The following is a 26248-nucleotide window of genomic DNA, read 5'->3' as shown; positions in this document are numbered from 1 at the left end:
GCAAGAAAAAGGATTTTTCTTTGTTGAAGGATGACTTGAGCATTGCTGTGCATAAGCAGCGGAACATGACTTCCAGAGGACTGTTAGCAGATATCAGACCCCCACAGACAGGAGAACCTTGTCTGCCAAAGACGATTTCTACTGTCCTTGAGCAACTGTAAAAAAGGAAACTGTCTGAATCCCCCAAAAGCTTGTCACACCACCCACTAACGGTGGTAGAGATTTAGCAAGATACCCAGATGGGCAGCCTCAATTGCCCTTCAGAATATGGTGGGTTTTACTCACACAGCTAAAGAAAAGTTAAGGCTACAGATCTTGCCACATTTCAGGCACATACGAAGTGTGCCAAAAAAAATCAGCCCTCTGTGACCAGTGCTTCTCCACCTTTCTGCTCACATGAACAAATGCAAAGAGCCTACTTCCCATTGTAGCCAACTGAATCAAATACGATTTAGTACATTTGCCTCAAGCGTTGTTTTATTCTTATTACCATGACTGCAGAGATAAGAGCAGCAGGGAAGTGAGTTTAAGCCCAGTCCTACCAAGTGCAAGGGCAGATTTTTCCAAGTTAGCTAGCATGCATTCACCTAAGCACCTACTGAATTGTCAGCTTACACCAACACCAAGTCCTTTTGGAAACTTCATACAGAGCTGTTTCACCACTTCAGCATCCCACATATTCCTGTAGCGCACTAAAGCGCAGATTTCGCATCAAGTTAATTCCCTGCGGTTCTAAGAAACTTGCAAAACAGACTGTTCCTCCCTCTGTAATTTCTTATCTGATACTTTCAGTAACGGAAAATACAGTATTTAAGCTCGTCCCAAGGGATAGAGCACAAGAGTTTGCACGATCCTATTGAGTGATATCACTGATGTTTTGAGTGTCTGGTTTCTAAATGCAATGCAGCACCACCGTTTCTTTAGATGTTCTTGTCTTCTGCATTTGTTAATATTAAATTTAGAAATTTAAATTTAGAAATTTAAATTTAGAAATCATAAAGAACTATTTAAATAAAAGCAATGACTATCCTCTCCTCCTAGTAAAGGTTTTGAGAGCTTGCTTAATGATTCAGAAAAGGAAATTTAGAATGTCAAGCAATGACCTGGATGGGGAGAGTTACCTATTGGCTTATAATGTTCTCTAAACCATTTGAAGAATACAGAAAAGCAAATCTCTTTAAGTGCAGTTGACATTTGGTGAGCGAGGAATTAAAGACCTTTTCTATGCAGGCAGATGCCTTCACAAAGCAGTTGCAAGGTTGCAGAATGTCACCAGCCCCTTGGCCTCCATCCAGCCTGGTGGGCCTGAAGGGAATTGCCCAAGAGGAAATATTCTGTCACTCCCTGGCAGGCAACATACTGCTCCAGGAACTCAGGGATGGGGTACTTTGTACAGCAAACAAGAAAGGGGGAAGAAACAAGATGACTATTTCAAGAGTCTAATGATATTTGAACACGAAAAATTCTGCATTATTAAGGTCTAATAGAGCAGAGTGTCTGATGCAAACTTAGGTCTAGGGGAAAAGCTTCATTTGAGACAAGATCATTACCTACAATTAACCTACGTACTTCATCAAATAAACTGTTCTTACCAGATACAGAAAGTATGTAGACAAAGAATGCTGTCATAGACCATGTAGTATTACATATACAGTATAAGCCACCTTGAATGAACTCTGGCATTTTGCTGATGGAAGTTAACATCAAGGTTAATCTACAACTGCACTGGCAAACTGGAGAGACTTGCATCACTATGCACCATCTCTCAACTGTAAAAAGAAAGAAAAATAAATCTTCAGCAACCTTTAGCATTCACATTGACACCCTCACAACAGCTTTGAGTAGGAAGCGAAGAGAGCAGGAATTTCAGTGAGAAGCAATTGTTCGAGCTGGAATTCAGCCAGAAAACGGGGGTTAACACACTAACACTTAATATACCGGTACTATGAATTGCCCATGAAACAGAAGGTTTTCCAAACCACAGATTTATCTTTCCTCTAAAATAGCATATGTTCCAGCAGTACAGTGTTTTCTCATGTGCAGTATCTAAGGAATGTTTATTTTCCAACTTGGGAAGTGTAGCACTAAGCATAGCATTGCTGGTTTCTCCTATTCAGAACTTCAAAAGACCAGTAGCAATTTGGTCACAGTACTGTAGTATGGTGAAGAAACTGATATCATCTGGAAACACTTGTGAGAGTTATCAAAGCATTGTTCAAAACAGACATTTTGCTTGCACTTTATGAAATGCATCAAGTGAAATACTAAGATTTTGGTCACCTACATACCAGACTCACAATGCAAAAAGATGACAAATGAATTTTAAAGGTAACAGGTAAGGTAAACAGTACTTGGAGAAGAAATTGTTAGTTTCTATCAAAATATAATTTTTTCAAAAATAAAAATAAAATCACCAAAAAAACCTATCACTTTACAAACAAAAAGTTGCTTTTAGCTGAATTCATGCTTTTTCTCCAACTTTTTCCAAACTATGCTAGTAAGTGAATCGGCTAGCAAGAATGGTTACAGAAATAGGAAGTTCAGATGAACGCAGAAGAAGGTTGTAGGAACAAATGTTCCATTTATAACTGTAACTATGGGCCAGAGAAGTCAGTCAAATGGTCATCCAGTATAAAAAACAAATTCTGAAATGAGTACTCGAGCTGAACCATAACATACAGTTCCAAAAACAATACAAATATACTCAGTTAACAATATTTTTCACAAATAGCATCAAAAAAATAAACCACAAGCATTTTACTAAATTGTGAATACCACTGGAAACTGGAGTAGTGGCTCAACTTACAGATTACTTTTAATTATTTTCTCAACTCGAAAATCAAGAAATAGAAAAAAGCATTCTTAACATAGTCATGGTCATAATAATGGGACGAAGTCAAGCAAAGGAAATGTTTGGCCATATAGCAGGGACCATTTAAGTTCAGGATGTCAAGCAATTGAATAGTTACCTAAAGGAAGGAGCAAAACCTGCTTCACCTGAGTCATTCAAAAACCAAATGATACAGGTCAAGACAGTATTTTTTTGGTGTAAGTATAAATATAAATCTTAGGAAAGTATATAAGTAATTCACAGATGTTTCTGACCTGATAAATGTATTTCCTTAAAAGAGAACTATACTGAATCTGAGATGGTAACCTTGGTTTGCAGTGCTTGCTATATCTGAAAGATAAAGCAACATTTTGGAGCAACATTAATATATTCAGGAATAGAAACTTTACTCTGAGTTCTCAGTTGACTAGATGGGTGACTGGAATTAACAGTAATTTTTTTCCCCATTCAAACACGTACCTAGTGTTTAAAGGAGTTAAGCTGTGTGACATTGAGACTCTGGAACAGTCATAGCTCAGGAATCCTCAGGAAGCTGATGAACAAGAAATAACCGAAGCCAAACCATTTTGCCAAAACGCACTCTGTCTCTCAAAGGACAAGATAATTACCAAAATTCAGGAGCAAGACCAGCCTTCTCCTGAAGCCTGGCCATACTGGCTTTTCAACACAGATTTGGTGGCATTTTGCAAATTCACTTAGCTCTCACAAAGCAGCCAGTTAGTTTTTAAAAAAGTAAAAAAGTTTTTTAAAAAAAGAAAAGTAATAAGAAAGTCCCAAGATTGCTTTACACATACCTGCATACATACTGGACAGTTTAGGCAATCATTTCTAATTATCTGTGAGTGTTGGTTATTCAAGAGTGCAGAGCACCACGTCATGCTGCAACCCCAAACCTTCCTCCCGCTTCAATTATCTACAAACATTAAAGCTGCCAGAATGGTTCTTCCCTCATGGCTTTCGAAGTCATGCGATGAATACTGTGCTGTCATGAGTTGTCAGAAATAGAACAAGAGAGGGAGCATTGATAATTCAGTAGGTGAGAGATGAGGGAAAACATCAGATGTATATACAGGAAAATGTAACATATATAATTTTCTTTGGGACCAATTAATGTTAGAACTAGTTTGCATATTTCTAATCAGAATCGTGTTGTAATTTTCTGTCACAAGAATGGGGCTCTTTTCTAATGAAAGTCAACAAGACGCCTTTTTGATTTAATAAATAAACACATTCCAAATTACAGCACAGAATAATCACTTTGTCAAGTACTAACACCAGCAACAATGAGACTTAAAGGCATAAATATTTAAGAGGTATTCCAGATGTTCATTTTGTGAGCTATATTATTGATGGCTCCTCAGAAAGAGGATGGAAGACCAGAAGCATGCAACCTATGGCCTTACAACTCCAATGCTGAGACAACTTTTCTCTCGTCTCCTCATCTGTCTTCTCATTACCTAGCTGACAGAGTGACACTAACAATTAGCAACAGGTACTCTTCACATTCTGCTTTTTTTTTTTTTTTCCTTCCCTCACCATCTGCTTTCTGTTCGTTAAATCCCCCTCCCTTTCAACACCCTAGCAGACATGCTCTAACCAAAGGCTACGTTCATTTTAGAACATTTACTGTCTGTTCTCTGAGCAATGTTATTGGGCTCATGCCTTCTCCCCACCCCAAGCACCCCCTGTGCATACTTCTATTTGAAATAGCAATAGAAGTGGGAAAACAGGCTTGGGTTTTGTTGCTGGGGAGGGCTGTGGGTTTAAAGAACGTGCATTTGCTCACCTTGTTTACTTCTCTCCTCGGTTTCTAACCACTATTACTACAGCTCCACTGCTACTCAAGGTACCAAACCCAACACCTTGTGCCACTACCACCTGACGAGTTTAGTTGGTCAGGCTGGGCAAGAGCCCTGCAGTCAACGGTCAGATACCGGGCAACAGCTGCACCACCTATCACACCTAAAAGCTAGCGAGGTCCTGGGGGCGTAGTAACCACAGAAGGGCTACTGCCCCTGTGGAAACAGCAGGTAGTCCACAGAAATCACTGTTGCTGGATTTCCTCAACGTCTCTTCAAGCTGCAGCGCCACTCGATGGTCTCTCCAGAACAGGACAGCTGTTACAAGCTGGGCAGGAAAACTGATAGACAGCGATCAAGACATTTTTCTTTCTGTTCCTGTTGAGGTTAGCTATTTCATCAAGAGCCAAAACCTAAACCCAAGATAAAACATCAGGAGAAATCAATTGCTCAAAGCAAACATTGTGATTTGTTTTACTAACTGAGCCATGGCTCTCCATTTACAAATCCACAAGTTCTGACCAGTAGCTCTGAAAACTCGGACACAGGATGGGATTTTTTGGTTTCTGTTGCCATTCACACCCAAACCCTCTCCTAATGAGGGCATCAACTCACTGTTCCCTCAGCTGAAAAAGGCTGCAGCGTCTACACACAAAAGCTGAGTTTATTTCCCTGCAGATATATATTTGTAAAAGAGTAATACACTGCTTAAACGACAGCCCAGCACCATTACTTCACGCAGTACTGCAGAAATAGCCAGTAATACAAGCAAAAGAATAATACAAGAGCACAAGAAGCAAAAGAATAATACGGTAATCCAAGAGAACACCCTGAGGCAGCCCAGTGATGGATGTGGTCCCAGCCTGATGCCACCCATCTCGCTGGAGATCCTTGCTTCACTGTACGTATGCCTATTAGAGAAATTGAAGGAAGGACTCCACTTTTGCTGTCCAACAATTTATCCTTAAGTACTTCAAACGCTTGGAACGATTCAGTCTTTAAAAAGCCATAGATTTGCATCTTCCTGCAGCAAGCCTTGTTAATATGGCATTAAGCCCATAGAAAGGCAGAGTTATTGCTGCCTGCAAAGAACCTCTATTCAACAACATTTTTTTTTTCCTGAAGTTTTCCTGAAACATCACATATTTCAATTACAAGTATTCCAACTCAAGACAGATTCTTCACCAAGGAATTAAATACGCTGCAGTCACATGCAGGTTACATGCTTCTTTTTGCTGCTTTTATATTCGAAGCCAAACAGTGATCTGCAGTAAAGCCCAGCTTTCTTTAAGAGGAGCAAACACCAGATAAATGATGAAGCTCCATTTTGTTACCCCCAAAAAATCTCATATCCACCTCGAACATTTTGCTGCTTGCACACAATAATTAACAACAGAAATTTAATGGAAACATTTGAAATCCACAGACCAACGATCAACAGCCCAGATCTCATAAATGAGGTCTGGAAGTCAACTCCCATCCAGGCAACATTTACTTCCACTGAACAGCAAATTTTGCTCACTCTGGACTGGTTGCACACCCAGTCAGTGTAAGGGAAGATAATCAGACCTGTCAGTTTCTGGAAAAACTTTAAAAATCAAGCCTTTTTCTTAAGGAATTGTTTGGTTTGATTTTGCAAGCTTCCCCAGTCTCCCAAGGGTTGTTTTTTTCCTCCACTGTGCCAGTGGGCTGTTAGTGACTATGTAACAGTGGAAGACTTAACCCCATCAGAAGATACCATCTCCCCCTCTGAACGCAAAATGGGGCCAGGCTTACTACAGTTTCATTTTAAGAGATTACCCCTGAGAATCAAGTTCAACTACAGTTTATGCCTAAAGCCCAGCAAATGAGCGTGCAGTATATCTTAAGTATATTAAAAAAAATCCTTGAATGCCAAATGCAGCTGAAACACCCCAGAGGGGATGAAAACCTTATAGCAAATTTATGAAATATTAAGTCTCACGAATTTATGCTATGTTGAGAATAGCAACACAACTCCTCCTAGAGTGGTTAAACGTCATACCACTAAGTTTAAAGACCCAGATCCCCCTCCCAATTAACATTTTTGTTTGAAAACTAACTCCGTTTAATTTGAAATTTCCTATTGCTGTGCCAATTACATTTTAAAACTTTTTTCCTGTGCAGTTTAAACGCACTGTCTTATTTGACACACAAAGTACTATTAAAAACAGCCCAGCGTAGAAAAAAAATGTTTTTCTTTCTTCAATATCAAGCACCTGGCAAGTAAATGGAAGGTTCCTGCAAAGACTTAAAGGCTAATAAAGGCATTCCTCTTTCTCCCTGGGGATTCAAAACGCAGTTATTTTTATTCCTCTTTTTAAGCCTATGAAATTACATCATATTTTCCCTTTGATTTACACTTCACGTTATTTTCTGCACTGTTCCTCAATTTTCTAATTCACTAATAATTAAAACTGCTGTTGGCTTGACCATGAAATAGCAGAAGAGAAAATACCTGGTATTACATTTCTGTTTACAAAATAGGACCATTCATTATCTTCAGAAAATTACATACATATTATGAACTATAAATCTAAACATTTGCAATTTATGATATGCTTCAACTACACAGATCTTTGACCAATCTCACCAAATCTTCGAGAAAAACTGCCTCAGGAGGACCTCTACCAGGGTGTAGTGGCAGAGGATGAAAAGAAAAGCTTTGTGTTTGCTCAGTGTTTGTCGGCTTTCCTCCACAGACAACAGCATTAGCCTACAACACGGGGTCAATTTACTTCCTCAGCACTTCATGCTCTTTAAGCCGAAGGAAAGTGAGCACAAAGAAAAGAATGCAGACCTATAGAAAGCAGCTCTGTACATGAGGCATACCTCCGTGGAGAGGTAGTGTGAAACAACAAGCACATGGTGGCTTCAGAGTATTCTCCTTGGACAGTCAAGAGCTTTAGAAAAGCACTTTTACCAATACATATTTACTCAGAAATTTGAATGTGTGAATCCAAGAAAAATGGAGTACTTTGAAAGAAGAGCTTTGAAACCAATGCATGTCAGTGACAAGGATGGACTGCAAAACATTCAGCCAACAAGAAAGACAAATGTATTTAATGTTGATCTTCAATTGCAGTAACAGTTGGGCCTGTTGTGTTCAAGCTGCTGGCAACAATACTTCTACTGCTGCTTTGTTAGCCTTTTTTGCTGGTAGGGTGCAGCGCTGGCTCATTGACAACTTGTTATCCTCACAAGTATCCCAACATCCTTCCTGACAAAGGTGTTCTTTATCTAGCCTGGCAGCCAGCAGCATTCACTGGTCCACAGGACTTTTCCTGTCCACTTTCATTACTCTGCACGTCCCTTTGCTGATCTTGACAAGACCCCTCTCTGCTCAGCTCCCCACGCTGCCAAGGTCCCTCAGAAAGGCCACAAGACCCCCTCTCTAACAGCCGCTCCTGCCAGTGTCATATTGTCAGCAGACCTGCTGAGGGTGCACTCCATCTGTCAGGTCATCAGCGAAGATGCTGGCTGAGCTGCACAGGCCCCAGCACTGTGCTCGGGCATAGACCCGTCTCAGAACGCCAGCACTTGGTTAAAAAACTGGTCAGAGACGGAAAAGGTCAATGGGTTTGCATCTAGTCCATGCATCTACCTCAGGTGCACGGACCGCAATTGCTTTTGCCGTGTAATATCTTTGTACACTATTATGTACATGCTTAAATAAGACTGCACAACAGTAGTCTAGGATCTCCAATACAGTCATTCCCTCACAAAGCGGGTCTTGCTTCTAGGACCTGCTAGAAAATAATTCCTGTCCACCTAAACTGACAACCCCTTCCAGGGCACAGTTCTCCCTGTACACCAGGGATACACACTGATGTGCACACAGACATGAACGTGTGCATGCATATACACACACATATACACCATTTCCAATGCTACATAATCTTCTTTCAAAGCTAAAAATAACGCAACCTTCCTGCTACACAGAAAGTAACGTAGGTCAACTTTTATTTTTCACTTGCTTTGGGCTTATTTCCTTTCTTCTGTAGCAGTCAGGACATGGGACCACTTCTGTATACAGTTAAAACCATAAATAGTCAAATTCTGCTGTGAGCAAATAGTAGTCTAACATTTAAAACTGGGCAAATTGTACTGTTACATACATTCCTGTGTTGCGTACACAATTGACAAATAAAGGTAACTTAACTTCATCCACAAGTCATCAAAAACTTCCCCAAAGCTAAAACGAATGACAGTCACAAAGTTTGTTGCTTACAAGTGACCCCATACGTATCACTGCTTATCACCATTGTCTGCTACAGTCAGGAAACTAGGCACAGTTTTACCATTTTATAGAAGTGATCACATTTGGTTAGGACCAACTAAGGCAGAGAGACTGAGTTACTAGATGACCCTTAATTTTAGGGAAAGGCTTGCTGCTTCTTCCACTAGGAGCAGGAAAGAAGCTACTAGCCAAGTTGCTTTCCAGCATGCTCTTCAGACTGGTCTCAAGAGCTAGCAGAGTTCTGCCACCAGGAGGGAACACGCAGCTGACTGAATGCTCATCCTGAAGGTGTGCAACACTGCTGCACTGCAGAACATCCTGTAGAAGGCCAGGAAGAACTGAAATCTTAAACTTTGTTAGCCTGTCAGTCAGCCTGATGAATACTTTCACAGACCTGGCTGTGGTGTAGAAGCAATACTTCTCTACAGTCTTCCTTTTTGCCTCTTCCAACACAGCCCCAGCTTCTCAGCAGTCTCACAGCAGAGAAATCGATTATATTATCAAGTGGCTCACCACTACAACTTACTTCCTCTTGAACAGTACAATATTTCCCCCACTTTTGTATTTCCTGAGAGCACTAAATGTGAAAGGAAAGTTAACATACTAGATAAAGTCTCCCAAAACTTCATGCTCGTTTTGTTACCAGAAAAAAAAATAATATAGAATTTCTTACCTGCAACAAATGACGGCTTTACAGGAGAGTGCCAAGTCCAGAAAGCTCTGCCTGATTTCGAATGAAAGGGCATACTTCAGTGTATGGCCATCGATAATCAAAGCAATGTCATTTTCCTTGCCCAGCGACTCCCCCAGACTGGTACAATGCTGAGTCAAAGAAGCCCTTGTTGCCTGAAGAATCAAACAGAAATAAATCATGTTTCTTCTTAATATAACAAGTGTATCTAAAATGGTACGAGGCATTCCCAGACTATGCAAGGCTGCACAGTACACATGCACCAAACCAGCACTGACACGATTTAGCATTTCAACAGGACCTCATGCAAGGACTCTAGGTTGGGTCACACATCAATAAAAGCTGCATCAGCTTGGTGAGAAACGTATGCCTTGTTCCAGTGGCACCTCTGCTACCCGCTCCTGAACAACACGTGCCCTCAGTAGTGGTGGTATGTCTTCTTACACTTCAGAGCAGTTAAAACCTAATGCCCTTCTTGCCTTCCAGCTCCATCTGAAGTACTATTACTTGTTCAAACCATCTTCCCTACCCCAAAGAGGTTTTCACTGACAGCTGCTGCTGGGAAAATTCAAGTGTTCATGATACACCACGACCCCAAATACTTCAACCTTCCCACCGCCATGAAGTTCATGTTTAAAGCAGTCAGTTCTAGTCCTGTGCAGGGTAGAACAACTATCAGCTCCAGCTGAGTTAGCCACAGCTAGATGGTTCGAGAAGTTTCTCATGATCTTAAGTGTATACACACTTTTTGAAAGAGGTCTAGATTCATGAAACATGGGATAGCAGAATATGAAAAGCAAAGACTTCAGTAGCCAGCAACTCATATACTGCTTTTTAAGTGATAAATTATCACTACCTGCTGGACTACATTATTTTCCCATTTTTCATTTTGTTAAAAAAAAAAAAAAGGCTTATGCAAATGTAACACCTTTGTTTTAGCAAATCCTCACGCAGCTTCTCACCTGCTTTCTCCACTCAAACCAACCAAAAATAGAAGATGCACTCATGGTCATCTCAAAACTATGCAGCTTTACTCTGTGCTAAACCAAGTTTTACATATCCTTCTACTTACTGATATTTAAAGGTACTCGATTTACGATCTTTCAGTTGTGGTCTAAAGGAAATATATATATATATACACACATATATATTTGCTTTATAGAAGAAGAAAAGCCACTAGAATAGAGTTATAACTGTCAGAAATGAAAATGTGTTATGTATCATTGCAATCCACTCATTGTTTTTATAGATGCAGACTTCTCCAGAGGATTATAAAGCCACAAACTGTTGTCAAGTGCTATATTTCATATTTGCATCTCCAGTTTAATAAAAAGATGTTAAAAAATAAAAATAAAAATAAAAATAAAAATAAAAATAAAAATAAAAATAAAAATAAAAATAAAAATAAAAATAAAAATAAAAATAAAAATAAAAATAAAAATAAAAATAAAAATAAAAATAAAAATAAAAATAAAAATAAAAATAAAAATAAAAATAAAAATAAAAATAAAAATAATGTAGCTAAGCTAGTTCCTCTGGACTACACATCTGCTGGTCCTGAAGAACACAGATTACTTGAGCTAAGGCCAGCACTCATGTGGAATCTGGATTTTTCCCTCTATGTTCAACTCACAAAAGAAGTTGGTAGCTTTTCAAGTGGCTGAACAAACCAAAGATGTACACAAACCTGCATACAGGAGCCCCCCAAACAAGGATGGCAGAAGTAGTATTTAAAGTTACATTTCTATCATGTCACATCCATCAGAGTCAAAAGTTTCAGTTCCATATTCCACTATTGAAATAGTAGGAAACAAGTTTATGCTCCTAAAATACTTTCATTGGTGATTTCTCCAACATCTATATATGAAGGAGCAAAAAAAAAAAAAAAAAAAGCACAAAGAAAAAGTTTCCTTGTACTACACGTTCTTAATTCCTTGATTTAAGCTTTCACATGCTGTTGCTGTGCACTATAAAAGAACAGAAAAGTCGTTCAGCTTCTGTGAATACAGTGATGAAAAACTATGCATGTAATTCTGTTCCTCCCATTGTAGAAGGTTAGATGACTATTTTACGTAAGGGGTGCCAGGTACAGAAACGTCAATATAGCATGCGTGGAAGACATGCTTGGTATCTACCAGGATTTTCTACAGTATCTGCACATCCTATAGTTCATAGCCAGAAATACAGTTGGACAATATAGACCTTGAGTTGTCCAAAACATCCCATAGAAACCCTTCCTACATGGATTTCATCTTCCAGCTGAGAAGCATTCTCCCATGTATAGCGTATCCATAAACACACCTGTTCCCCCACACTTTCCCAGCCTGCAGAAGATGAACTGTCTGCATTACACCCCACATTCCATAGACATGCAGAAGCATCTTGCATCTCAGATTGTTCCATGTTATCCACTACAGTGCAATGCTGCTCGTCTGCAGTTGGTGCAAGACCAACACAGCGACATGTTTCAACTCATACTGAACTCCTGAGAAAGCTCCTTTCAACTATTTGGCTAATTAAAACTGCCACAGTATTGTAAACTCCCACAAAAGCAGTCTCTTAACATACAGATGTGACATTTTAGGACTGGACAAATGCTTTTGAAGAGTACCCAGTAAAGAAATGCTGCAGGTTAACCTTGGCTAAGGGCCGGATTCCCCCCCAGCTGCTTAGGCCAACCTGCAGTTTCACCACAGTTAACAGCAGGATCACCCCAAACTACGTGGGACTCTAATCACCCCCACTAATGTTTTAATGAAATAACCAGCAATAAAAGTGTTCCTTTCCCATCGATTTCAGTCTTTTTGAGAAGATTTATGCTACGGGGGGATTATGTAAGTGATCTTTAAATGCATGTGTTCATAATGTCATGGTAAAGGATTTTTTCCTTTGTCTTGTTACTTCCAGCTCAAATGAAAATGGCCTTGTTTCTAGACAGAAAAATACACCAGAGATCCAAATTTAATTTTTATAATGTTTTTCATGCATGGTACTGACTGAGCTTCATCTGACTTCTTTTAAGACAGACAACCACCACAGTGCGCTGAGCTCCAAGACTGAGCGCACTGTGGTGATCAGAGGCTACATATTTTTACATGAGTAACACTTTCAATGAGAAAACTAAGTAAAAACCAAGTCTGACATACATCACAAATCTGCTGAACATTACAGCACTTCCAAGCCAATGCCAACTCTCAAATCAGCTATTTCAGAAGATTCTCAAGGTTGACCAGATCAGCTTTACAACAATAAAGACAGTGAAATACAACAGAAAAACAGCTATAATCAATCAAAACAGAGGCTCCCCATCATGTCAGTGGCCAAAGCCAAACAAGGAACAAGACATGCAGCAGGCACATACCAATAACCCCCAAAAAAGCCTCTTCGCCCCCAGCAGTTGGCAGCTCAGGGAGGTCCTGAGCCAGACTGGGCCTGTTACAGAAGAGTCCTCGATCTTGAGTTTCCATCCAGAACTGTGGGAAGTGAATCAAAAAGCCAGCAAGGGGAGAGAGGTGACCTCATCTGAGAGTAAAAGCAGGATGCAGAACAGTGTGTAGGCAAGGGGAAAAAAAAAGAAATACTGGAAATGGAAGCAATTTTGGGTGGTGAAGAGGTTGAGAACATAGTCAAAACAGCACTACTGAATGGAAAAGGAGGAGGAAGAGGAGGAGGAAGAACAGGAAAAGAGGATCAGATAAGTGGAGTGACAATTACGTGACTGAACTTATTCAGGGTGAGACAAGCGGGAAGAGAATTGGGCCACTTCCACACAAAAATGAAAGAAAAAGGAAGCAGAAGCTGCTTTTCAATTTATTTCTCTAGCCCCACTCATTTGCATGGTATTCCAAACACACTTACTGTGACTCAAACTAAGAAACTAGCCCCAAATAGGAGACAAATTTGCAGATTAAATTAATGAGTATGACAACCGACTGTACGGGGTACTGTCAGCACAGGGCAGCTATTTCAGACACAGATTACATTTTGCACTTTCTTCATTACAATAACGAACGTGTCAATCTCTCCTTCCCCACTAAGCTGTGAGGGATTAGATTTATGACTTCACAGCGTGCTTTATTTACACTGTCCCTGAAAAATAAACACAAAATAAATGACTGTGCTTAAACCGTAACAGATCGGTCCAGGAAAAACAGGGCTATGTCTTTGGGGAAGGACAGCTGTTGTGTCTACTTCAATAGCAGCACTTTGGAGTAACAGCATTCACAGAAATCCCAGCGATGGTATGGGGTGCACTTTAGGTAATGTCATCAATAACAGAATTTTAACCCAAGGACTATTGCTCTGAGATCTTGGAGTGCTTTTATTCCCCCTTTCACTGCTACCTCTCAGTCATGCTCTAGCCTTTCTCTTGCTCTCAAACGCAGGGTTAGCCCCTTTCTTCTCAATCCATTCACAGGACAAAGAAAAACCTTCTCTGACTAATTCAAGCAGAGGGAAACAGTCCCTGCCCTCACTCTCTGTGTAGCACTGTGAAAGAAGTCACACTTCTCTCACTGTCTGGCTGGCAAAAGTGCCAGCCCTTTGGTGCTTTACAAGAAATTCCTTCATTTTCCATTGATTCTCCACCTGCCCCAAAGCATGATGAAGGACTGAGGCAAACCATCTGCTGTGCAGAGGAGGAGAACTAGAGAGCAGGCGCAACAGACTTATTCAACATCCAGCGTCTGTTGCCCAAAGAAAGCAAGAGCCAAAGAAGGCACGCAGCAACAGGATGACTTCCAGAAGGTGGTGTTTCTCATGAGATGACTTTACTAGCCTCTCCACAACTTGTTACTGTGGCTATGCATATATATGTCTTATTCATGCCCTGGTCATGCCTGTATCTTACTCATCTTGCCTGTAAGATGTCACAGAATTAGTAGCAGGTTTAATACACCACAGAAAGCTACAAAGAACACATGACTTACCAAGCATCCCATTTAAACTGCATTTTGTAAAGCTCTCCATAAACATGTGCGCTGCTAACTTACAACCTCATAGCTGACACAGTAAAGAAGCACTGATTCCTACTTGTGTTCCTTCCAACTACTTACAAATGTTGTTCAAAAAAAAAAAAAAAGCCTATTTACTGATCCTGTAGGCCAGTGCAATTAAGCAAAAGAAAGCAGCCCCAAATCTCACTGGGTATATTACAGACTTCCTCAGTAAGCAGATGAACAAACATTTGGAAACCGTAGGGAAATACATTCTTCCATGGGCAACTCATTACTGGTAACTATAACAGAAATCTCTACTTTGATACCTAGCTTTTACTCTGTGTTTGACATCAAGGGATAACTTTCTTCTTTGAGTCACATCAAGCAGGAATAAATCAATCCTATACCAGAAGAAGCACGATAGAGGAGAAATCAATACTAGTCCTAATAAAGTGCCTGGATAAACTCAGACCTGTGGAGTATCACTGAAGTTTTTGGTGAATACCCATCAAGAGTAAATGGAAAGTTTGTCAGCAATTCTGAAAAAACAGAATATTACAAAGCGTCTCAACTATCCACACTGAACTTGTTCCTCCCCTCCCTCAAAACTTCCTTTATACCCACACAGCATCCAGCTGCTCCAGGGAATCCTAGAGAAGGGCCTGCCAGTCAGACCCCATTATACTGGCATACCAGACAGATTTCCCCCCCACACACACATTAAAAATACAGATACCATTTTATTTAAAGGTCACAACGTGATAAAAGTCATAAGGACTAAAAGGTCTACCAGTTTAGTAGCCCTGAGCACACGCTTAAGCATTCTGTTTAACCAGAGCAACATCACCAGTTTAATTAGAGCTTTACAAGGGCATAGGAATCCCTTCACACACGGCTACCAAGTAAACGAGAGCTTCAGAGCACATGAAACAAGGATCACGCTACAGTCAACTGCAGAGCTCCAAAAATCTGAGGAAGCTAAGGAAGTTCTGTTACTTCTCCTCTACTTCTGTGCATTTGATACTACTGAGGGAAGGGTTGGATTTTGATTCTAAAAATATCAGCAATTTGAACTCACCCAAGTGTGTTTAAGGGTTAATGTTGTAGCCTTCACGCTTGCGTTGAACTCAAGACACAGAGGTGTACTCCAGAACAAACCTACCCCATGTGCTTTTCCTGTTTATTTCCCCATTTCCATTTTAACAAGTTACAAGCACAAACACAATCCACTTACTTGCATTACTGTCTTAAAAACAAACTTGCAGATTTTACTGTTCTGTGTGTGCATACTTTCGCTCCAGACGATGGAGTAACATCATTAGCACACTGTTATAAATCTCCACAGCAGAATGTAATTTGTCGATGGGCAGAAAATGAAAACATCCTGAAGCAGACTTTGTGTGGTCTTCTCTCTGGACTGCACTCAGAACCTAACAAATTTTTTAATGGTGTGTTTGTATATTCTCGCTTTCTAAAGCCTCAGAAAAAACACCTGCTATGCCCAGCTTTGTATTTAAAGGTCGACATTGACATAAGCAAACTCTACAATTTCCCAGAGTATTATTTTTTAATTTAACATAGCAAATACTAAAAATCATACCATGATGCCTAGAGTTAACTTGGAAGTCAACGAAAATGGAGTTAACTTCATGAAGCTCAGCTGACTTCACTGAAAACAAGAGTTGACAAAAACAGGACTGGTTATCAAAAGAACTACATGGGCTATGTAACAAAAGCGTAAGTGTTCTTATTTAGAGGTTTTTGTTTTATTTTGTTTAACAACAGCACATTATAGAGTGCATTCGCTCCCATGGGAGCTTGGGAAGTCTGCATGCTACAGTAAGAAACATTAGTGGGTGAGGCAGTTTGGTATCCAGTACGAAACAACAGCATAAAATACTTGCCAAGAAAAAATAAAATCATTAGGACTTTTAAAAGCCTCGGGTGCAAAAGTTGTTATCCTGCAGGATAACAACTCTTCCCTAAATTTAATCTTACAAAACAATCTGATACCCAGAGAGAAACTGGACAACTGCTGTAAGATGAGCTATAAATCTCTTCTTCCCCTTCCCTTCCCTGTTATTCCCTGGGAAGGCTTACAGAGCCACGGAGATGATAGCACGAGACAGAACTGAAATCTCACTTGTGCAGCAGCTATGTTCACGTTTCATTCTAAGCACGGTGTGATGTATGAACCACAAGGCAAGAGGTCTTGAAAAGAAAACTAAATGGCAAGGAGCATGATGCAGACAGACAAGAAAGCCTCTTCATCTAAAGCAGGGAAGGACTCACCCCTGGATCTGTAACCTCAGTGAGCCAAATATTCAGCAAGGATAAATCAATCGTACGTTCTGGCCTTCTCTGGCCTCTATATTTTACATTCTCCTCCTGCATGCTCTTCTCCATCTCAAAGGAATTAAATCCATCCTCACAGAACATGCTGCTACAGTAAGATGTTAAGCTAACACTTAGTTTAACTGTAAGGTAAGTCGACTACTTGTTTACATGCTATCTCTATCATAAATCTAGAAAGTATTGCTAGCTACAGCATTTAAAGATTTTCCAAGTTAGCTTCTTCCATCATCCTGTAAATCATGTCCAAACCCCTCTGCGTCCATGTGATGATATAAATCACACTATCTGCTAAGCCACTGTTCTGGAACACACCGATATGCCAGCTCAACGTACTGCACCCAAACAAGAAGTTGTTTTTACTGACTTTTGCTACTTCATTCCTAAGAGCAGATAGTTTGAGTAATCACGTGTATCAATTACTTTAATGTACTGAAAAAGAAAGTTTTAAGTCAAAATGCCTGCCGCGTCCCCTGACCCCTGGTTAAATGTCTTCATGGAGGACATCACTGCATAACCCCCACTCAGCATAACACTTGCCAGCCCTACTTTATGTGAAATTTTCCACTGTATCTTGATTGCAACTTAGAAGAGTTTTTCATTTCAAACCGTCTGGCTGCTGTACCTGAGGGATCTGTAAGGACGTCTGGCAGAATCGGGATAATGAACGTACAGGCAAGACAAACTGATGTCGAAACCAAAGCTGCTGAAACACGATATAAGTATTTAGAGCAACACCTGTTGGGCAGAGGAGTCACTGGAAGTGCTTTCCACAATAAATAGCACATGTGCAAACGCTCACCTTGGAACCCCTCTTCAAACCAAGGAAGAAATACCACTTCATTTCTAAAACAGACACTTACTTTGGCCAGTGTTCCAGGTTTTGGCATCTAACTCAAGCAGGAGAGCAAACAAGTCTCTGAAAGCAGACAGGCAACTTCCAAAGACCTGGTTATAAGCAGGAGTGCAGAGTACATCACCACAAAGCCTGGTAAAGAACATTTCTTGAGTAGAGTGGCAAAGCTGCAGGATTTGTTAGCCAGGTTCCCCTGCCTCCCCTCTTTATTGACTTCCTATAATTCATCTACCTTCAAAAAGCTGATTATATGCATTGTTATATATTTTAAGTGCTTCTATTTTAGAGTTAAATTGTTTGTGTAAATACAAATTCAAACATCGCAGTGTTTGCCAGGTGCAGTGTCACTTGCTTATATATGACTGATCCAAAAGCCGTGGTTTATGGCCAACTAAACAGACACTCAAAACACAAGTAGAATCTGATAATTAATATCAGAATATGCATGTCTTAATACAATCTACAACAACACGGACTTCGTGTTCTACTCACAAAAATTCAGACAAGCATTTTTACACTTTCACAATGAGAAGGATTGGGAAACCAAAGGGAATCTAAGGGCATTCAAAAAATTCTCTGGGCCTTGAGGACTGAGAAGGACTGGGCATCCAAGGGGCATTTAAGGGCATCCAAAAAACTACCTTGGCCTTCTCCAACCCTTAAAACTGTGCCACAATGCCAAAAAGCAAACTTCACAGTGGTATAGACAGCAGGCTATGACTACATGGTTAAGCAGGGCCACAGATGAGGCAGTACCTGTGTTGAATGGAGTAGGCTCTATTCCTGTGCCTTACTTTCCAGCTGGTGTTTTGGCTTTTTCACCACAATTTAACACTTAATTCACAAGCAGTTGTGAACCACTGACTCCTTTTCTGCTGCCCATCTTGTGTTCATGCAGCTGAGCACTCCGGCCCGACAGCAAGATCTCAAGTCTCATCTTTTTACCTGCATCCGATCTCTTTCAGGCCATTCTCTTGAGAAATCACTCGAAAACCCAGTCCAAAAACCCCAACAGATACAAGCAGCCTCACGGCTTGGTAGCATCTGCAAACTCATTTGGCTGCCGGAAGCATTCAGCAGTGTTTAACCAAGGATTACCCCTGCTTGACTAAAGAATCTCCCATTTACAGTCAACTACTTCCAAACCAGTTTTTGAATATAATCCACTTAGAAGCATCCTGCACAGTGACCAATATGTTACAAATCACATTAAGATGAGAATTCAAGACAAAGTGCTTACATTTATTAATGTCCTCCCTGCCGAAACCTGAAGCACTATGCTTTACACAAGAACCTCTTAACCACTATCAATGACGTACCACAAACTTACCTCTAAAATACAACGCACCATCTGCAACACCAATACACCTCCCTCTGCGCATCCCCTGCTCAGGGAGCTGCAGAGAGCAGGGAGGTCACCTCTCAGCCCCCTTTCCTCCAAACTACACAACCCCAAGTGTCCTCAGCCTCTCCTCACAGGACATGCCTGCCAGCCCTTCTACCAGATTGGTCGCCCTCCTTTGGATGCATTCAGGTGCCCTAACATCCTTTTTATATTACGGGCCCACAACTGGTCACAATATTCAAGGTGAGGCCGTACCAACACTAAATACAGTGGGACAATCACCCTTATGACTGGCTGGCTGTGCTTTGCTCAATGCACCCCAAAATGCAGCTTTTTTTTTTGCCCCAAATGGGCACGCTGCTGGCTCACACTGAGCCTGCTGCCACCAGCACCCCCAGGTCCCCTCCTGCTAAGCTGCTCTCCAGCCTCATCCCCCTGCCTGTGCCTGTGTCCAGCACTGCTCCGTCCCAGCTGCAGCACCCACCCCACATTTCCCCTTGTTGAACTTCATGCTGGTGATGATTGCCCAGTGTGCTCCAAGGTATCCAGATCCCTCAGGGAGACCTTTTGTCCCTCCAGAGAGGGACAGCACCTCCCAGTTCAGTATCATCAACAAACTTGCTAAGGATGCTTTCCACTCCTGCATCCAGATCACTGATAACAACACCGAACAGGACCGGCCCTAGCACTGAGCCCTGGGGAGCACCGCGAGTGACCGGCTGCCAGCCAGGCATAGTCCACTCACTACAGCCCTTTGAGTTCTACTGTTGAGCCAGTTCATCATCCATATTTATTTGGTATATACGATAATACATACTTGTATTTGATAAGCTCGGATACCACAACTTCACACAAGCATTTCCAGCAATACCTCATCTGTTTATCCAAATCCATTTGAAAGTAACCTCACCACGTTTGCTTGAACTGCAACATATAAAAATATTACAGAAATATAGAGCATCTTGCCAACATCACTAAGAACATGAGGCAAGACAAAAATCCATTCTTAAAGCACAAATGACTTTTCTCATTGCTTTTACTCAGCAATACCTGTGTATTTAATTGCATTGTGATCTTGCTTGATCAATACGATCTATCACATGCCAAGAAAAACATCTATATGAAGGACCCACAAATATTAGATGACTGCACTGAGATGATTTTTATAGTTTAGAATCTAACTACAAGCTGAAATCTCTTCACAGTAAGCCAAGTAATCTAAAACATCTACATACAGAATCTTTAATCTGCATAGCAAGTCTCAGGTTATCACATATAGACCCAATCTTTGACTAAAATTAGATAAACAGATGATATCAGTAAGTCTTATGTCTCCAGTGGCAGCTGAAAGTCCAGATGTACTGGACCATCAAAAGGTACAGATAATTATTCAAGGATGTTTTCAGTTTGATAACAAACTGGTTATGTAGGAGCCTGGGAACTTAGCAAATAGGGAAGAAAATGTACCCCGAAGGCACCTCTGTCCTGTCAGCAGTACATTCATCTCCGAGCAAACTCCATACAGTTCAAGGAGAAGAATGAAAATGTTCTTTCACAGTGTTTGATGACAGAAGAATCATCTCCAAATATTTCAGTCAGACACATCAACTCAAATACACATCCTGCGTCAAGAGTTGTCAGACAACCTGCAAGTCAGGTAGCTCGAGACTGCTGTAAGCAGCAGCACTGAACAGCTGAACACTTCAGCACTTACCCATGCAGTTCAAGTCCAGGCTGATGCAGTGCCAGATGACTGCATCCTAAGCTTAATATTCTCCGTGAGGCAATGGGATGTCTTGATCAAGGAGTACACATGAAATGCCCTCTAGCCCATGAGCTGGGGGCTCAGGCCGTGGGAGAAGACAAGTAGGAAGGAAAAGAGGCTTTAACCTCTTAATATGGAAAAACTGACTGAAGATTTCACTAAGCAGTTATCTCACTATCTCACAGACGAAGTTTCCTGGCAGTGCACGCTGCCCAAAGTGGTCATTCTACCATTTTAGCTTCCTGAAATAAAGCTGCTGATTTCCTGCAACAGTACTTTTTTTAGATGAAGAGTAACACAGGTAACTGGAATGGCATCTTCCAAACATCGATCTCCACTGCAAACTCTCACTCAAAATGATTAAGATTTCTTTAAAAAAATCTCACCATTCTCAGCCCAACAAACTGGCATCCCAACCAGACATTCAATGCCCCACGACTGCCAAAGGCCCCATCCTGAAAGCCATGAGCCTTTTGCAATGCTGCCCTTAGCGCTCCAAGTGCCAAGCTTGCAGTACAAGAAACAATTGTAGAAACAACTGCTGTCAAAATGACAATTCATCATCATTATTCTTCAAATGCCATGAAAGACAATACTGCATTTGTTCAGTTTGACATTATTTTTTATTATTTTAACTTTAGCAAGAAGCACATGTCCATCCTGGGAAGACTGGGGATCTCATATAGTGTACTAAAACCCTGTTCTCTTTAAACCAAGACCAGGATTAGGCTGGTTACACCATTTTCATTTACTTCCAGAATGCTCTATATGGGACTGTCTATTGCTATCCATACATATTAGACAGTTGACCACAGAACAGTTTACGATATACACAAGATAGCTTGTGACTCATACTACAGAAAGCACAAGAAACTCTTGTTCTGCACACTAACACATCTGTGTAATTATTACAAGTGACTGTACTCTGCCAAGAGGAAGCTGCCTGTTAGTTTTGCTAACAAGCTAGAATGCCTTAGTGTCTTTATGTTTTGATATTTTAGCTTTATTAAATGTATTCAGCAAAATAGGCTTTTTGTTTCAATTCCTTCTACTTTCAACAAACAAGTCCCAGTTGTTTTCTCTCTTTTCAGTAAAATAATCCAGCTTCCCCGAAGTAGGAGCAAGTTCTTGTTTAGAGTTTGCATCTGCCAAGTCATTTCCCAAAGAAAAGCTAACCTCTTAGCTGACCAGCTATCTTCAGGTCAAGATACCACAACCTTCTGCTTTAGATCATGAAGGTATGGGATTCTGTGCTGCAGAGTCTTAAACATATGATTCTGTATTAAACTTGTTTAGTACACTCTGGCGACCACAAACTACAAAGGAGAACTCAGCCGAAAAAAAAATGACACTGCAGCTTGGGCATGAAATTTAGCTTATAACTTACTACCAGGAGAAAAAATAGAGGTATTAATCTATATATGTGTATAGAAATACCTATAAAATAGCGCTTATTTACAGTATCACCATTATAATACCATGGTAGGTATATAATATTTGTTGATATAATATATAATTATCATCCTGATTCAGTGTCAGTAGAAAAACTTTTCTACAAGGAAGACAAAGAACAGCCCATAACATAGCCAAGAGTATAGTGAATAAGTTTTACCATTGCTAACAAACATGAAATCCATGTTCATTAACAAATAAAAGACTGAACAGTAGCCACAGTGGGACAAACACTCAATGAGAGAACCCATCCTGTCTCCAAAAGAATGCCATCCACAGGAAACAGAATTGAGCAGATCGATTTGTACAAGACAAGATTGCTTCAACATAATATCCTCATGCTCAAGCATCTTGCCAGTACAGACAAGCACTTCCCAAAAATCATGTTCACTATGGAAAATCATCTAGCGTTTCTAACCTACATTATATCTCTAGTGTGAAAAAAAAAAAAGTTTTGTTTGTACCTTTCACAGGAGGTAAAGTCAATCTGTAAGACATCAAAATGAAGCTGGAAAGACAGAATTTTCCTCTCTACAGACTAATAAAAAAAAGGGGGGGGCTAGGGCAAAGCCAGTTTCAATTACTTTTAGGCTTCTACTCCCAGTTTCCTCTCCAAAATCCCCCTTAAAAAAAAAAAGCCACTATTAGCATCTGTGCAGTTAATAGCTCAGTTGCATGCTAGTGTAAGTAACAGAGGCCATACCGCTGTCAGAGAGCATAGCCAAAGTTATTCTAGTACTTAAGTAAAAGGAAACTACTTTGAGCATTAAGCCAAACAGCAAACTATAAACTGAAAGCTACTCAAGGCAGTCCCATGCATGCAACAGGCCAACCTGTCATATTAGTCTTCCTTTCAAGTGCTCGCGTACTATCGAATCTGTTTCTCCAAGCAGAGCTGAGAAAGTTCCAGAGCAGCAGATTAGCACAGGCAAGCTCTGTAATAAAACTGGCTTTTAAGCAGCAGATTGCTTTTAACCCAACTTGTTTTCTTAAAGCCCTGGTTTTGATTTAGATACAATACAGGTATTGAAGAGAAATATGAGCGAACTTACAGTTCTTGAAATACCCTTTGAGATTTCACTTCTACCTTTAAAGCATGACAAACATCAGAAGTTACTTGCGCTCCTTGGACTATATATTTTTTCTTTTTACCCACGGCTGACTAGGCAATAAAGAAACACACAAAGGTGTTTTCAGAAGGATCTGATATGAGCTGTACTTCCATGACCTCGCCTCTTTCCCCAAAGCCTCTGGGAAAGCAGGAACACGCACATTTACTGACCAGCCCCATCCGATGGCAATTGCCATAAGGACTCCTAAGCTCACTTCGAGTCACTGAACATCACTTTGACTCGTTAAGGAATTAATTCAGACATCCTGCCCTTCAGAGGCTGCCTAAGGGAATATGCAGCACGCAACAGGCTACTTTGGCCACTTCATTCCTGGCTTCAGGCCCGTCTGTGCCCTCTCAGGGCTCGTAATAAACCAGAGCAGAGGAGGCAGCCAGCCAGCAAGGCAGCGCTGCCCTGCCTGAGGCGGCCTTCACGAGCCACTGGGAAGACGACGCTTGAGTCTGACAATCCTCGTATTTGAGCCCAAACGGTGCCGAAGTTCCTGAAAATGCTTGAGCAGATAAAGGCTGAGGAGCACCCCAAGTAAAGAAAATACCAAGCATGCCCTGAAAAACAAGCCTCTGGACACTCCTGGGAAGCATAATGAAACCTGTTGAAGAAGGAAGGCTGGAGCAGCCAAGACGCAGCAAACTGGATTTTCCCTCATGCCCCAAAGCTAGAAGTAAAAGTTCTATATCTCATGGGGAGGATGGCAGCAGGACCACAAATCTTTACCTTGGATTACATTTTTTTTTTAAAAAAAACAATCAATTTTACTGCTAAAGAAAGTAGGTACATATGCTGAGGAGGTAGAAACACTACTAGATTAGACAAGCATGTTGAGGGATGTGATTGTCCCGCTCTACTCTGTGTTGGTGCGGCCTCACCTCAAGTACTGTGTGCAGTTCTGGACACCACAGTACAAAAAGGACGTGAAACTATTGGAGAGTGTCCAGAGAAGGGCTACAAGGATGGTGAAGGGCCTAGAGGGGAAGACAGATGAGAAGTGGCTGAGGTCACTGGGCCTGTTCAGCCTGGAGAAGAGGAGGCTGAGGGGGGACCTCATCGTGGTCTACAACTTCCTCGTGAGGGGGAGTGGAGAGGCAGGTGACCTATTCTCCATTACCACCAGTGACAGGACCCGCGGGAACGGTGTGAAGCTGAGGCAGGGGAGGTTCAGGCTGGACATCAGGAAGAGGTTCTTCACCGAGAGGGTGGTCGCACACTGGAACAGGCTCCCCAGTGAAGTAGTCACTGCACCGAGCCTGTCTGAATTTAAGAAGCGATTGGACTGTGCACTTAGTCACGTGGTCTGAACTTTTGGGCAGACCTGTGCAGTGCCAGTAGTTGGACTTGGTGATCCTTATGGGTCCCTTCCAACTCGGGGTACTCTATGATTCTAAGCATGATGCTGATAAACATTCTCACTGTATGAGCAATGGGACTGTACCATCAGAACACTTGCCAGATCCGTAGGAACGAGTTACTTATCGAATAGTTTTAGGAACTTGACAGGAGAGCTACTCAGACTGGCATTTGCAGAGCATGTTACAAATACAAAAACTGAAGAAATTAGCCTTAAACTCATTTAAATATGCAGAGATCCAGCTGGCTACGTACTTGTTCAGCTAGCTGATAGGATCCCTAGCTAAACTACCTGTAAAGCATTATATCACGAAATGGCAAAAACACGGCTAAATTAGCCAACTAGCTTTATTCAAGCCAGCCTGTTCGGTCTATGTACTTGTTTTGCTCAAGTAAGATTTAGTCAAGATGCTTGCAGAGAGGATTTTCTACACAACTCTACAGAGATCAATCCACGCTCAATGCTCTTGTTTATCTTCATAGCACCAAAAGAAACGCGAGTCTTTTGTCTCACAATTCAAGTACAGCGAATGAATGAGCAATAAGGGGACAAAAACAGAAAGGAAGTACAAACAAGCTTTGCTTGGATCAATTGATTTCACTTCAACGGGCAGCACATGTGTGAGCAGCAGCAAACAGGATGTGGCACGGGTCCAAATCCCTCAGCCCGCCCCCAGTTTCACACTGCGGAGACTGCAGACACGAGGCCTCCAGCTCGCCCCTGGCTGCGAGGCACGTGGAAAGCAGCAGGCTCCAGCCACTGCCCGTGCTGAAGGTCACCGTCCCAGGAGAAGCTGGGCCTGGCTGTACAGACTTGTTCACTACAGCTGGGCCAGAAGTTGCAATAAAACTGTCACCATTTCTGCCGATTTCTACCTCATTTCCAAGTCAAATGATTTTTATTTTGATGTTTTTGGAAAAAGCAAACACACATGCTTGCTTCAGTATATGCTGTCACCACACCACAGCTTTCACTGCTCAAAAGGGGCTGGCTTTAGCTATAGAAGTGCACTGCTGGAGGTTCCTGAACAGCCTGAGGCCTCCTCTAGAGGAATTTAAAACAGGAAAAAGATAAAAAGTGAATTAGGATTTATAAGAGATGATGACACAGACACCAAGATATTCCTGAATCACTCAGTAGGGTGAGATTTTGTTTTGTTACTTGACTCCCTCAAATGACATTACCTACTTGGCAGAGGCTCTACCCTTGGGGAAGGCTGATGTGCGTGAACTCGCACCCTTCTCCTGCCGGCAGCTTCAGAGAGGCACTGCCTGGGGATGGTCTGGCCTTGCGACATCCTTATGGAGCCATGGAAAAAGGATACAAGCGGGAGTGAGGGCTGCTAGGCTACTGGCTTCCTTGCAGGTTAAAGGAAGGGAGTGCCTCCACTCAGCTGCTCCCTGGACAGCATTACTGGTTATTTCAACTATGACTGCTTTGAAAAAAAAAAGTGATAATAATAGT

At 41.3% G+C, this 26248-nt stretch overlaps 1 protein-coding gene across 10 annotated transcripts in view; it reads right to left on the bottom strand.

Moving 5' to 3' along the window:
* The window catches only part of ATP8A2 (ATPase phospholipid transporting 8A2), a 330601-nt gene that overhangs the window by 187896 nt on the left and 116457 nt on the right, over positions 1–26248 (bottom strand). For all 10 annotated transcript variants that reach the window (XM_066989757.1, XM_066989758.1, XM_048072745.2 and 7 more), the window contains one exon: positions 9582–9754. In XM_066989757.1, coding sequence (XP_066845858.1) covers positions 9582–9754 — 173 coding nt within the window. The remainder of the gene's footprint in view (positions 1–9581; positions 9755–26248) is intronic.

Source organism: Anser cygnoides, chromosome 1, assembly GCF_040182565.1.
Source record: "Anser cygnoides isolate HZ-2024a breed goose chromosome 1, Taihu_goose_T2T_genome, whole genome shotgun sequence".
Taxonomy (NCBI): domain Eukaryota; kingdom Metazoa; phylum Chordata; class Aves; order Anseriformes; family Anatidae; genus Anser; species Anser cygnoides.
The sequence above is the reverse complement of the archived record's forward strand: the minus strand, read 5'-3'. Positions and strand labels throughout refer to the sequence as shown.